This window comes from Plectropomus leopardus, chromosome 7, assembly GCF_026936395.1.
Source record: "Plectropomus leopardus strain MGB_pleo_1.0 chromosome 7, ASM2693639v1, whole genome shotgun sequence".
Classification (NCBI taxonomy): domain Eukaryota; kingdom Metazoa; phylum Chordata; class Actinopteri; order Perciformes; family Serranidae; genus Plectropomus; species Plectropomus leopardus.
The window spans coordinates 18,318,137-18,333,936 of record NC_142182.1 but is presented as its reverse complement, the minus strand read 5'-3'; the positions used below and the strand labels follow the sequence as shown (position 1 = coordinate 18,333,936).

The 15,800-nt window shown below is 38.9% G+C and overlaps 1 protein-coding gene across 1 annotated transcript in view; it reads left to right on the top strand.

The window, feature by feature from the left end:
• cdh13 (cadherin 13, H-cadherin (heart)) overlaps positions 1-15,800 on the top strand; it is a 368,162-nt gene that overhangs the window by 97,322 nt on the left and 255,040 nt on the right. The window contains exon 2 of the mRNA XM_088080115.1: positions 2,585-2,705. Within this exon, the coding sequence (XP_087936241.1) occupies positions 2,585-2,705 (121 nt within the window). The remainder of the gene's footprint in view (positions 1-2,584; positions 2,706-15,800) is intronic.

Here is a 15,800-nt window from a genome sequence, read left to right as displayed (position 1 = left end):
TCTGTATTTGCACGTGTGTCCCACATACCCTTGCCTCGCTGACAGGCCTCTGGCCCTTCAGTCAACTCGATAGAGTTTATGGACCAACAAGCATTGTATCCCGCCATGTCAGGTAGCAATGTGATGGAATTGAATTACCATTTTGACACCTGCAGGGAAAGCACTAAGTCCCCCGGGTGCTGTGATTACTTTGCAGGCACATTTCATGTAATGACCTCTATGGCTGAACGTCTGCCAAAGCTTGTTCATCATGCACACAGATCTCAATAGGCTTTTTTAGATGTTGTTGTGTGAAAGTCTTGTAACTTACATGATTTGTCATATAACTGTCTTTCCAAACCCAGTGAAATATTTCACTTTATAATTTAGTGGTTTTCCTATTAACTTTAGAAAATGTTAAAGGTTTCATCACTTCCCAATATAATGATGTGGAAGATCCATGTCATTGTCATTTAGTTGTTAACTTCAATGTATAGTGAAATATAGTGATACTGACACATTTAGTTACCATCCAATAATAGTCATGTGACATGAATGGGCCTAAGCAAAGTCCCCCTTCACTATCCTTTGTCTTGCACTGAAACAGTGTGTATATATATATATATATATATATATGTATGTATGTATGTATGTATGTATTTGTGACAGACAACATTCAATTTTATTTTCCTTGTCAAAGCTCTCTTGATGTCTCCAGGGGAGATGCTAGGCGAGGGGTCAAGAGATAGCGGGTTGAGCAGTTGGGATGTCACTGGTTGATGCTGGCAACAGATGGCTCAGTTTGGCAGATTGGTATCACGTATGCCGTACTGTATGGCGAGTCTAATTACAGCACCTACTGTGTGAGGCTAATCCAGTAATTTCCTGAATCGTTCAATTTGAATTTATGCAGAAGCACAGTGTTCAATTGTAGGTTTTTCATGTTTTATTAAATTTTCAGACCAAAATAAACATGAAATATGATTTTGGTTACAGCCACAGTAGTGAGAGGGATATGTGATGCCGTAAATTTGATGGTGATTGCATTACCCACAAAGGTATTCCACTCATTGAACACCTATGTCACTCATGGTTCATCTTATTCTAGAGCAGTACTGAAAAAGGAGTTAAAAATGCCCCTCAAAAATGTGTTCTAGGAACAACTTTGTTTGTAGTTCTTACGGTAAAGAAACAACAAAAACAGGGGGTTCTTAAAACTACAAAGAAATTCCTTTAGTCTGAAATGCCTAATCTTGGTTAATCTATCAATGATCAGTGGGTCCCCTCACCTCCTAACTTCCTTGTGTCTCACAAATTGTTTCTCAATAAACAGTGCCAATCTTTCCACCACACTGAAGGGACAGTGGGTTTTTTTTTTTTTTCAGAGAAACATATGTCAGAAAGCTGCACTATCTCTAGCATGCCTGTCAGTTTTTACAACACAACTGTTTGCTTCTTAAGTGGTTCTAGAAATAGTGTAGTGCCGAAGAAGCTGTTTTCAATACACAAAGATTATGAAACTTTTAATAAACATGAATAATGTGACTTAATTCTTCAATGAGTTATATTCCTTTTGAAATCTAAAAGTACTCTTTATGATGTGACATCCGTAAATTAAACCAGAGGCTAATAAATCCATTTCTTTACATTATTATTTACAATCACAGACCACTCAGCTATATTCATAAATGAGTCACTGTTGAGAACAAAATAATATGAAAAAGTAAAACAATCTGAGAAAAACAGCATGAGGCACAGTATTGGAATTAATGCATTGCATATCTGAATACAACCTGATTTGTTTTTTCCTCACTGTGTATCTACTCTTATCAAGAGTATGTTTGGGCTCTATCTGAGATTCAGTCGAGGCACAACACTTTATAGTCTGTTTCCATGGGAACACCCACCCTTTGTTTTTCAAAAGAGGGGTTAAAGTGCCTTTTTTTCTTCGTATTTGTTTTGGACTAACAGATGTACTTTGTAGAGAAGATGGGTCAATAAAAAGTCAAGGAAGACGGTGTTGCACGGTTTTTAGTCTGCTTTAATTTGAACTGTAAAATTGTAAATAAGAGTCAAATGACATTTTGACCTTCCCTTCACACAGTGTTAAGAGGAAAAGGAGAAGCTATTGAACACGTTCTTTTGAAAGTCTAACCTGAATAGAATCAGTTGTCTCTTATTTAACATCAGTTTTAGCCTTTTCCCTCCATCACCAAATGAAATTAGGGAACTAAATACCTCAGTGTCAATCTTTTTTGACTCTGAAACAAGATTTCTTATTTGTTTTTAGTTACATGTATGCGTGTAAGTAAATATTGTCGTCGGAGAATAATGCATGGAATAAAACACTGTGGAATCTCTGGTTCTGCTGCATCAATTTTGACTCTCAAAAAAGTGCAATGCTATTGGAAGAGTGCTCTTTTAATATGTGATAATACTTTTTTTCTGGTAGAATTTTTTATTCGTTGTTGCTGCATATTGAAGTATCTGCTCCTGCCTCATGTCATTTCACATTAATGGAGACCGTGTATGTCAGGTTTATCTGGACAAAAACGGGGTGTCCATGTGTATTGATTTGACCTGTCTTTTGCCCTGTGTGTTGCAGGTCGCTCGTGTGGGCGGCCAAGAGGATGGAAGCCTCGACGGCTGTGTACCTGGCTTCCAGGTCAAACACTATCAGGTGGCGTTCAGCGGAGCTTTCCAGAGAGGCCAGGCGCTTCTACAAGGTCAGTTAAAACGGACAGAGCATACTTTTTAGATCACTTTTTCTGGTTTTCTTTGATGTTCTTGCAGTTTTCCCCTCTCTCTTTAAAATTCTGTCATTCCTCAACACAAATCTGCATGTGGGTGTGCAGTCACAAAAACACATATAAACCCCTCAGTCTGCCTGCCTGCCTCCAGAGGATTTGAATAGCTGCATATCCAGTGGAGCTGAGCAGAGCAAAGCCAAGCTCCCTCCAGGTCAAGGTGATTGTGTGTGTGTGTGTGTGTGTGTGTGTGTGTGTTTAGGTTGTTTTGTTCTTCGCATTCATTAGAATTCATGTGAATTCTTGTTACAAAGCGGAGATAGATCTGTTTGTGTCTTCCCACCACAAAGACAACAATAACAACAACAGCAACATAATTTGTGTCTGGGAATGAATTATTCTCCTTGATTGGATGATATTTACAAAAGTCTTTTTTTTCTGCTTCTTTTGTGCCTTCCCTGAAGACAGCTTTGGGCTGCTCAGTTAAGCGTGCGCGTGTTGTGTGTGTTTGCCTTGTGACTATTTTGCTGGAGTTTTACAGTCCCAGTACACCAGTTACCATCCTCGAGTCGACTTAGCCTTCCAGAGAACTCGGTCCCCAACAGCCTCGGAGTTGTGTTTTCTTTTTTTTATGCAGAGATGTGTGTTTGATCTCAGCAGGTTTATAATCAAAACATAAAAGATTTGAGAGGGAGTTCAGAGGAAGGTCGCAGGGGTTCAGTGCTGAACGGTCGCTGTTGTGGAGGCTCAGTTTCGTCTCGGAGCCATTCGGGAGGCAGCCGCGTCACCCTTTTGTTACTGCGATGGCCAGGCACATTCCCCACTGACTCCTGCAATGCAAAAATCAGTCCAATCACAACTCCATATTGCTGCCACAACTTATTGGTCCAGCCTGCTCCTCTGGGACCCTCCGGCAATGCCTATCTGCACAGCTCCACTCCGTCTCCACAGAGATCAGCAATAATGTCTGCTGGCTAGCAGCCTGCTCCTCTGGGGTTGTGAGTTATAGCTGCCGGCACGTCTCTCCACAGAGATTGACAGCGTGCACAGTAGTTTCACTACAAGGCTTACAAAGTTTTTCACTAATTCACTTGCTCAATAATTCATTCACTTTTGCACTGCGTTGTTGTTGTTTTATGTTTACAGTATGATGAAATACAATAGAAATATGTAAATTCAAATGGGAATAATTTATAGTTTGTTAATGCAGTCTGTCATTTATTGTGAAACTTGTTTTCATTCCGCTCTCATTATTCAGGCTCTTCTTTATTTATTTCATCATCCCACTGTGTTGCTCTCCACGTTACGAGGCAGCTTTGGTGGAATTTCATCGCCTGCTTCAGTTCCATGCACATAAAACGCTGTATCTATTTACACAAGAGTAACGCAATTTCTTATTTTATGGCTGGACCTTTATGTAGTGCTTGTAGTGGTGTTCTTACACAGTATAACCCTTTTTCAAGTGGTACTCCACCGACAGATGGGTCGTCCAAACTAAAAATACATAATTTCCTACCTAGACATCAAAATATGACAAATCTGAGCATTTTCTTCTTCAATCTTCTTTTTCTGCTTTTTTTTGTGTGTGTGTTTGATTCGGTCAGCCAGTGAGGCATTTTGTCATCTGGAGGTTCAGTGACGCGTGTAGTCGGAGACAGAACTCAGTTCTGCTTTAGTGCTCTGCTCTGAGACGACAGAGTGGTTCTATTACCTTGAATATGCTCCTGTCAGCAGAAACACATCTCACCATGGGGGGTCCCACTGCTCACAAGTTATGGACAGAGGCAGAGGCAGTGCAGACACATATACACTCACACACACACACACACAGATGCATACGATACAAATACAAATGTATGTGGTATGAGAGGCATGCTGCAAAAAGTGTTGTGTTGTTGATTTATAGCTGCGCAAAAATTCAAGCGAAATGCTATATGGTTTTTGATCATTTGTAGTGCCTCTTAAAAATTCAAAGCACTTGCACAAACACAATGCCTCAGCAGGTACTGGAGCTGAACAGCATGCTGAAAAACAAAAAGAAAATGATGAAAAAGAAAAGCACAAAGAAAACAAATAAGGCACATGATTTCAGCATTCATCTTAAAAGACTGTATTCTGTGGTTTTGTGAGAGTATGCTCTATGACTTTTGGATGGATTGAACAATTGCAGGTGTGGTAGCTTTATTACAGTGATCACAGTGTTTGAGGACATGTCTGTTTTGGATTTTAAAGAACAGTGAAAGGGAAAGACATTTATTAGCCCAAATCATGTGGTGCATTCACCAATACGTATGGATTTCAGAGCAAGTGTTAACACTCTTTTACATTCCATTTTTGTTAAATCTGAACAAATTATCTGCTGAATGTGAGCGTGATTTATACTGAGTGCCAGAGGCTGCAGCCAGGCCCAGTGACACATGCAGATTTATGTAAATTGCACACCGCCCCATGCCACCTGCTGTAGACCTCCCCGTGTAATTACCAGTGGAGGGGCGGTCTGTTAGCGAGAGATACCTGTTGGCATAGACCCGGGTTCAAGGACATCCATCTCGTCTAATGGCCATATCCCAGAAACTCACGCACATACAGTGTGCAAACGCTCGTGCTTTCTCTGGCTTTCCCACTTATGATGCTCATCCTGTTCTGTTCGACACTCCATCAGTGTAGTTGAACATTTCCTCTCTCTGGCTTTTTTTTGGCCACTTCTCTTATAGTTTTGTTTGTCCTCCATTCACTTCACCACCTCTCCTATTACTCAGCTGGTCACTGCTCACATAAAAAATTGATGTATGTGAAAATAGAAATGTATGATCAAATGAAAAAAGAGTAGGTCATGAATATCTCTCTTTCTCAACTCATGACCTCAGATGACTCAAACTTTCAGACATTGTAATTGTTTAGACCGATGTACAGACATGTTCTCATCCACAGACAGCACATGTAAGATATATGTTCTTTGTGACAAGTTGTGTGCTCTGTTTCTAAGCCTGCTAGATTATATGAATTGACTGCGTTGTGTCAGGTGTCATCTTTCAATCAGTGAAACTGACCTAACACACACTTGAGGTTTTATCCATTTTTAATTTTGCCCTTGAATAATAATATTTTTTGTATGTGCAATTACTCTCATCCAGATATCTGGATGTGATTTAGAGGATTACCCAAAAAAGCCAGAAATCTGTACATCTGCACGGTTAGATTGAAGTGCTACACAATTAACCTCACATACCTACAGCCTACAGCTCAATTTGAAAAACCATTGTGAACAAAGCAGAAATTAATTTCAAAATATAAAAGGCGTAATAGAAAAGGCTGAAAATTGCTTTTTCACCAAGGAGTTGAGTTTATTCAGGTGTAAGAGATGTTTGACCCGATGGTGAGGACTGCCATTTCTGCTGAATAATGAATAAAATGAAAAATGGACTTCAATTTATGCAATAACAGCGCTCAACAGAGTTGATCTTTTATGTGACGTTAATGCAATGCCGTCAATTCAACGCACAGCTTTTTCTGTGTCTCTGCAGCAGCAACCACAGCTGCAAGAATCCATTCTGTAGATGCACAGAATGTTTTTCTGAAAGACCCATGCCTTTAGATCAAAAGAAGAATCTGGATGCTGGTTTTACCTTCTTATGTTTCACAAAAAATAATCACAGTATTTCTTTGGAGTTTTCCAAATGTGAAAAGACATCTCTGCAGGGTTGAGATGCATCAGAGAGGCCAGGCGGTGAATGACATTTGCTAAAGGATAAATGAGGCTCTTAGTTCTGAAAAGTTACTTTAGTTGTCCTTCCTCTCGGTGGGTTCTGCCACGTTGCCGAGAAATACAGCAATGAGACGTATTGATTTTGAGATGGTGTTATAGCTCACCTTAGTTTTGCAAGCTGTTTGTTTCTTGCCTCGCCACTGCCTTCTCAGAGGTGGCAGTAAAGTTGATGCAGTTTGCTGTCACCAACCTGGCAGGCTGTCAGAAATAATGGCACTTCATAATATCAGTAATGCTGTTAGTGTGCAGAAACTGGACTTCTTCATGAGCATTTATAGCTGGCGGTATGCCTTTTTTCCAAGAGGCCATCATAAGAAGACATTATGTTCTGTTAATTTATGCAAACCTTAGGAGGAACTGGGGTTTTGATTTTATGGTGTACTGGGAAGCTATAGGGCATACCACGCTGACAGCCAATAAAATGTGGAGAAGAAATGAGGAGAGCACCTTATCTGTATCCTGCAGAGAAAAACCATGGCTCTGTGAGGCTTTTCTACAATACCACCACCAAACATGATTACTCCTTAAAACATGGCAGCCCTTAGCTTTCTCTATAGCATCACTCACATCCCTTGATTAAGCATTCCTTAAGATGTCACTTTTAAAAAAAAAAAAATATATATATATATATATATATAAATGTACATGTATGTAAAGGAGATGGAACTCTCCGGGCTTGGCACTTTAAGCTGTAAGACTTGCACTTCATGTTGGGCAGCCGTCTGTGGACGTTGAGCTCTCCTGGCAGGCACATGGCCAGAGGCATATTAAACGCATTGAGCACCAAAGACCTCCTCTCTGGCACACTCCTTGTCTCATGCTCATGTTGCCTCCAACTTTATCATTGACGCAATTTAAAAGTACTTGATTTCTGACATAGCTTAGTTGTTTTAGATAAATTGGACAAACGGAACAGCTCTGTCATCTGTTTTGTTTTTTCTCCTCTCCCAGCGGCTTCTGCCTTCTAACTTAAGGTGATATAGCTTGCTGTCCTTCCTCACAATACACACACAATAACGTTCTGGGAATATGTTGCACCACAAACTCACACCCACACACGGAGGACGAATTTATCATTCATCAAAGTCTCCATCATGTACCATATAAAAGGTGAGTTTTGTGATCTATTTGCTGCTTTAAAGGTTGTTTTCTACCCGCAGCTACACTTCATTCAAATGTATCTGTTGCTCACTCAGCGATACATGATTTTCTTCTTGAGTCAGCCCACTTAATGCATGAGTGACTGCATTTCGTTATTCAACCAGCATATCCCCTTAACCCTTTTGCAATGTCATTGAGTACCTCATTATTTCCCCACTGTTGCTTTAGACATACAGTTATCAGATGTTCCCCCAGAAACAGAGGAATAGCAGGAATACAGGCATTCAATTTACTAGTTAGTATATTAAGGGAACATTTTACCCATCAGTTTGTTTGTGTGGCTCAGTAAAATGCAACTGTGTTTCGGAAGGCTATAGCCTTTTTTAAATTATTTTTTTTATCTTGAGGTATTTGCATAAACTATAAAGCAAAAAAATTCAATTATGTAGAAGAATCCCCACATGGAGAAGAAGCAAGGCTGCAAGGCTATGAACAGTCTACCTTTACAGTGAGCTGAGAAAAGCTTATGTCCCACACGTTGTTGGCCTACTTACTAATTTTGGCAGCATAACCTGCCCTGCACTGCCCTCTTCCCACCACCACCACCCCATCCGATGCCACCCTAAGCATCCACCTACTCTGTCATCCAGAGACTGTGGGATGCATGGATTGATGTTCTTCCTCGCCTCTCTCTGCATGGCAGGATGCATATCCTGATCATGCCACTCTCACGCCTGTAATGGAGCAGCATTTATCACCTTCTGTACTCAGAGTCACCACGAGCTGTGGCTTCTTTTCCGGTGTATTTTTAATTTGACCATAAATCAAGGTGTGCTTTTGACAAATGACTGTAATTACAGGAAAGGCCATTATGGGTCTACAAGTGTGTGTGTGTGTGTGTGCACTGGTATGTGAGAGTGTGGGTGGGTGTTCCTACATACAATATGTTTGTGAATCTGAGCATTGCATGTACAATATGAGTGCCATGGGCATGGTATTTGTTTGTAACATGTGATAGTGTGGGTAGCGTAAACCAAAGGTATCCATGTGGGACCCTGGTGGATCTGGCTCACAGCTACGGTCAACCTTATATGGGTCAGCTGCTGGTAGATGGTGGTTAGAAGGGCCGGGATGAAAGAGGGAGGGTGTGATGTTGCAGAATGAGGAGAGGACAAGAGAGAAGAGAGAGTGGAACGAAGCTGAAGTGGCAGTGAATCGTTTTTATAAGGAGATTGCAAATTTATCACTGAAAAAAGAAAATGCCATGAGAATTCTTGACTTACAGTTACCTCATATGTGATTTACAACTATATAATTCAAAATGTCTCAGCCAAAATGTTGTAAACTTTACTCATTTCGCTGAAATATGTATTTTATATTAATAAAACTTAATGGTAGATGGGCTCATATGAGCTTAACAATTGTACAAAAACAATTTAACACTGAAGTGGTTGATGTGGTTAAAATAAGTTCTGTGAATAAAGTGGGAATTACGGTCTGGGGATTTACGAGACACTTTGACTGGCCAGGAAAACTGATTGATTAGGGTTTAAGCTGAGTCTTAACTTTGTTGCTTTGGCCATCTTTTCTACTCACACATAGTTAATTGCTGACATTTAGGAACATGATGGCATTCTTAAACAAGTCTGAGCTGTAAAGAAACACAAATGGTCAGGCAAGTTTTAAACTTATTTGGAAGAATAATGAATGTAAATTGTGAAATTGTCATCCAAACCATTTTCTGTTTCATCTTTGACCATCTATTGTGATTGGAGCTGTCAGCATTAACATATTAATGGCAATGTGATGAAGGTCCATACTTTTTTAAATGTGCTAATCGCCTCGCCAGCCGACATTCCTGTCTTTAAGAGGTTGTATCAAGCTAAGTGAGGCATTATACTTGGTACCCATAAGTCTCCCCTTTACAGACATGCCCACTTCATGCTTGCAGAATTTTTTTTTTTTTTTTTTTTATGCTGTCATTTGATTCCTAATCAAGACAATCCGATGGGAATTGCTTTATCTTGTTACTACGGACTTCATAACTGTTTTGAAATGCAAAATAATGGAGTTGAAAACGTGTGATTGAAATGTGATTGATAGCGATAAACTATTGTAATTCTGCGATTAATTACAAATAAAAAGATCATTTGACAGCACTAGTTCTTGAATAAACCATCCAGAAGTACTTTACATAATTAGATTAACTGTTGTGTGGTATACAACATGTCTACTTATTTGAATATTTATGTTTTCTGGTCCATTTAACTTGTTGAGAATGACGGCTGAAACTTTGAAAAGTAAACCAAAGTTGTGACAAACAAGAACTCTCCTATCGACATAAACCACCTATGACATTATAGTTAAACACAGTGGTCCGACCTATCTGATATTTCTGTTGTGCTTATTTTCTGTACTGCGTTACTTTGATAAATTGAATCTACTGGCATAGACGCTAAGCAATGTACGGCTGTGGCAGGGGGCCACAGCACAATATATTTCAGCCACCTAAAAAAAATCCATGTCAATTTAAGTATACAGTATATCTGGAATAATTATACCACTTTACCTGACAACTTACCTAACTGATAAAGGTGGTGGTAGACCAGCAACGTACGTGCTCTGCAAAGTAAAATGACTTTTTTTGTCAATGTAGTCTGGTGGCTTTGAGATAACGGCATCAGTTCCCCGTTGGAAAGGGCTGTATGAGGTAAAACCCTAAAAATATTTTGAAGTTATAGGCAAGAAAAGCAAAAAAAGAAATACAAATATAAATAAGTAAACAAGTAGGCTGAGAGACATCAAGATGCTCAGTAAAACTGAGGTTTTCCAAGCTGCTTAATAAATAGCAATTATTCTCTGTAGGTTTGCCACTGTGAGCAACACCTTTTACATACACATTGTCATTTGACCTATTTTTAATAAATATTGATAATAGCTACTTTTTAAAAGCCAGTTTTCTCATCATCAGGGAAAAAAGACATGCAGTCAAGAACTAATTTGACTGATATCCTGTCAGTCTGACCAGTTAAACTACAATTGGTGACTTTATTGATGCTAACAAGTATTTTATTTTATTGTACTTGGAGTATTTTTTTTTTTTCATATGAATATTTCACCTTTCTGTTAGTACACCTGCTGCTCACTGTGAATTGGCATCTTGGTCCACTGGCACATAAACTGGCATCAGCAGCTCTGAGAGACTGCCTGTAGAGCTGCAATCACAGGGCATCAAGGGTGTAGACAGTAGTGCCAAGACCCCATCTGCAATCATGGTGCAACTGGCAATCGTTTGATACACTATCTCTCTCTCTCACTCTCTCACTATCTCTGTCACTTTTTCTTCAGTTTCTGTCCTCTGTCTCCCCCACTTTCTCTTTCCGCCTTACATCCCAGAAGAAGATCACTCTTGCTTCCTTCCTATACTGGTGTGTCATCTGTGCCTAACCTACTTAACTGACAAGAAATTTACATTTCTGATGCAAATTGCAGTACGACTATCAAACAACACTCACAGCGCTCCTGGAATGGAAAAGAAACTCCACATGTTTAATTCAATGCAGGCTGTTCACTAAGAGGATGTTCATCAATTAGTAACATGATGTTTTTAATTGCAGCTTTGAAGGACTTTGGGGAGCAGGTTTTGGCAAGCAAATATGAACTGTCAAGATTAATATTACATTATTCTGACCAGACGCTGGCACATCTTGAGTCTGAAAGAAAGCGATGGCCTGAAATGATCAGAGTCCAGAGTCAATCAGAGCAGTTTGCATCAGCTGGGAGCCTGCTGGGAAACATCTTGTAGATCTGTATCAGCAACTGCGTTCATGCTTCATCATCAGTGAGGCATTCATCAGTTGTTTGGCTACCAGCTGACAAGAAACATCCAATCACATTCATAGATGAGCCCATTGGCTTTTACAATGTAACTCTGCTCATTCTTAGTCTGATGATATGCTAATGAACGCAACCTCCACAAGCTTTGATAGTTCTGATTTAAGTTAGGTTTAATACTCATGTATGTGCTTCTTAAAAGCAGAATTATTCTCCCAGCAGAGTCTTCAATGCTGCTTGGATTCTTTGAGAGCTTCCTAAACAAGAAGAGCTTTTTCCAGCAAACTGTATTTGCACAAGATGATGAATTCATTGTTCTGTAAGTCTCTCTGACTGAACCATCCATTTGACGTGCTTCTTTTAAGTTCACTGCTCTGTATTAGTTTCATCCATTCTTTGCCCACTGCCATGCTGTGCACTGCGGCAGCCTGACCTGGCATCGATTCCACAAATGTTTGCAGGATTTGAGAATCCAGATTATTGCAGCCAGTTGCTTTACATACCTGATAGTGTCTTGTGATGCTGTAGTATGTTTTTCTTTTGCCCTTTTCAAATATTTCACAAATAATTCAGTGGGGTCTGGGGGTAAAAAAAAGAAAGCGAGATGAGTCATCAGTCCCGACTGTTCTTGGATATCAAACATGCCTTGTTTGAGTTGACTGTCCTGCATGAGGATGAGTCTCTTTCCACACAGCTTTAAGCCAGAGGGGATGGCATACCAGTGCAGAAGAAAATGTGCCTTCTCTTTAGTCATTGCTAACATTCCCATGGTAGAATATTTTTCCATCACTTTTTAAATTGAGGTTTTATGCACTGTTGCATTTACTTTTGATGCAGCAGTCTTCGCCTATATGGTCCATAATTGCAATTTTAGTGTTTGATAAATCTGTTAACAAGTCTTCCAGACTGAAGTTTTGATATTGTTTGGATCATACTAAATGTTTTAACTAGTTTTCAGTAAAGCATTCTTCTGTTCTTAAGAGGTTGTGGTCATTTTAGGTCCGCTTGGTCTACTCTTGGGGGCCAAAAAAGCCTTTGTACTACCTTTTTTAAATTATTTATTTATTTTTTTCCTGCACCCGGGAGATCAATTTGGCCAGACAGCTTCACTGAGTTCTTATAACACTGTTTAGAACAACTGGATACTACATCAATAACACTTTCCTGCTGTGACAGTTTGAGAAACCGATCAGATATGGTTCCATTTCTATAAGCATGACTGAAATTGCCTTTTTTTTTTTTTATTATGAAAAGCGTTCTAAAGGGCTTACTTTGTTTTGCCATTACAACATAATCTCCATACACTATAGTACATACAGTCTGCATTGATTGCCATTAGGTAACTGGGCCATTTTTTGCTCTCTTTTGCTTTTCTTTTCATTTTTCTGTCTGTTTCTCTCTCTTTCCACCCTCCTGCCAATATTGTTGGCTTGGACACCTCTGCTGTCTCTCCCCTCTATGTCACTAGCATGAGTATTTGCACACACGCACACACATCACGGAATCTAAGTCAAACATTAGGTCTCCTATCTTTGGTGTTGTTATTGTTTCGTCTTTCGGTGCTCTTCCATTTGTGTGTGTGTGTGTGTGTGTGTTTATTTGTCTACATAGCTTTTAGTCTAGTTGCAGATATATAGGTGAGGTCACTTACATGCTGTTTTATGAAAGCCCCAAAGAAGAGCTGTAGTGGTCAAACATGTTGGCTTTTTAAATGATTTAGACACTACAATATAGGATTTGTAATATTTCTTTCCCTTTTGATTTATTTATTTATTTATTATAATTATTATAATTATAATTATTCCTTCCTGTTTATTGAGTTTAGGTCTTTAGTTCCAGGAGATTTAGTGAAACATTTAGTTCTAGTTTTTTTTTTATGTGTATGTATATATAAAGTAGAGATACTACTGATGTAACAAAGATCAACGTCTGTTATACGAGGTTGCTCGTCTTCACAGATAAGCCATTGAACACCCTCAAGATAAAACGTAATGCAATGGAACGATTCACTATAAAACTAATAGCTCTTTTAATTTTACCCTATAGAACAATGGTTTGATTTCCCTGGTAAAGAGAAACCTTTGTTCCACAAGTGGACGAGCATATTGGGATGTCATTTGTCAGTTCTGAAAGTGGTGTAATTAATCTGTGTGCTTTTAGATTAGCAATTTTATTTATTTTGTCAGATAATTAGAGTTTTCATTTTATCACCAGAATTAAAAGTGCTCTGTATTTACATGGTCTGATGTAGTAAATGTGTGCATTATGTGCATTTGTGATTGTTAAACTAGATGTTTTGTACGCGGTAGCTTTTCCCACTTGGAGTTTTTGTTTATAGTCTATAAACATGGCTTTTGTCAGCCGCAGCTGCAGAGGACGGCTATCAAACGAGCCAAACAGTTCTGTTCTCTCACTGTCACAAACAAACCATCCACAGAAGTATCTGCTCCTCATTATTTTATAGCCCGCTCTCCTTACATTCCTTATACATTTTATGTCCATACACTACAAAAGGTTTTACTCTAATTATAAGCTGGAAAAATCTGTTTTCGTGACAAGGCGTGCTGATGTTTTGTGTTATTTTAGAATACCTGTTCCTTAATGATAAGACCACAAACATGCGCATTCAGGAAATCCCTGACTTTTCTGTTTTCAAAGATAATACAGGTGTCATTCAGAATTGGTAATGCTGTCTAGTTCATCTTGCATTTTCATGCACCATCTTCAGGTCAGACCTAACCTACTTAATAACCTGCTTAATAATCTCACTGAAAAGGTGACAGCTGGCATACTAAATTTGACATCCTTTTAAGATTTTTTTTGTATCTCTGCTTGTCTGTCTGCACATGTACACACAAACAGTGCATGATAAACAGATTTTGTCAATACGCTGTGTTTATCCTCAGTTGCATATCTATATCTGTACTCTCTCAACCAGCAACACTTATATTCAGAAGGTAGCAGGGTTTCTTTGTTTTATATGTTACACCAAGATGTAAAACTATTATTATAATCGTTTACAGTGACAACCAATGATCCATTAAACATGTCAACTAACACATAATAAAATGACATACCTACAGTGTCCATGTTCTTGTTTTCGCAGTTATTATAGCAATCGGTTTAAAGATTCCTCAGCTATCTTCATACTTCATATTCTGTTATGAGAACAAATCAGATGCCTGACCAAAGGAGTAGTCTATCAAAAAGGGAAATTCGCACAACATGCTCAATTTCCCTAGTTTCCATCCCTCCTTCCACCTCCATCTGTCCTTTCTCCTCTGGGTGCAGCACAAATACAGTTATTCCCAGTCAAACGTGTTTTCTGCTTTGGTTGTACTTTTCAAAATAACCAAACAAAGTTCAACATCTAATGAAAGCAAACATATGTCTGAAACAGTTCATTTGTGCTTTCCTGAGTGGAAATTCAGGATTTGTCCCAGATGTTTTCATTTCTGAAACATTCCTTTCAGTTTTCCTCGTCAAAATAAAAGACTCTGAAGTACTATTTGGTCCGAAATGCAGACACTGGTATGATATTTAACTAGGTCATAACAGATGTAACAGTTAAATGAAAAAACACAGCATCTGATGGTGCTTTCACACCTAAGCTGTTTGGTCCTTTTGAACCAAAACATGGAGCATTCTGTTGACTAGTCTGGTGTGTGTGAAAGCTTATTTGAATTCAGGTGCAGACCAAAAAACCAAACTCTGGCCTGAAAATATGGCTCACAGTTTGCTTCCCAGTTCATTAGAGTTTGGTTGACTTGGTTGACGTGAGGATGCGATCTGCCCGAAACATAGGAAATAAACCAAAAACAGTGCATTGTGGATTTGATAACTATCAAATCCATAATTTATGGATTATTGTCTGCGTAAAGTTACAATTCATCATAATTTCTCTTACAGATAGCTTATAGCTAGGGATAAAATGCAGCACTACCACCGTAGATCATGGGTGCAGTGTAGCACGGTTCAAGTGAGATACGACTGTGGGAGAAGACAAAAACTTTTTAAAAAAATTATGGAATTGAAAAAAAAACAGTAAAATAGTGAAGATAATATTCCATCCATAAGTTATGATGTATTGAATGGCATCACAGACCACCGCTGTCTACAACCCTCCATTAAAAGGTGCATTATTTTGACCTCCTCCACTGTCGCTTTGTTTGTTGTTGTGAAACATTTGACTCCGCCCTCTAATGTGAACTATTGGCTCATAAAAGAAAAAGTGACAGTGTTGCAACTTCATCCCCAAATTGCACCAGTTCTTCCAATCTGTAGTTTTAAATGCACCCTTTAACTACACTTGCCGTATCGGAAGATGCTGTAATGCAGACGCGTTTTCTTTAAATCCCCAAAGCTTTGGCAGT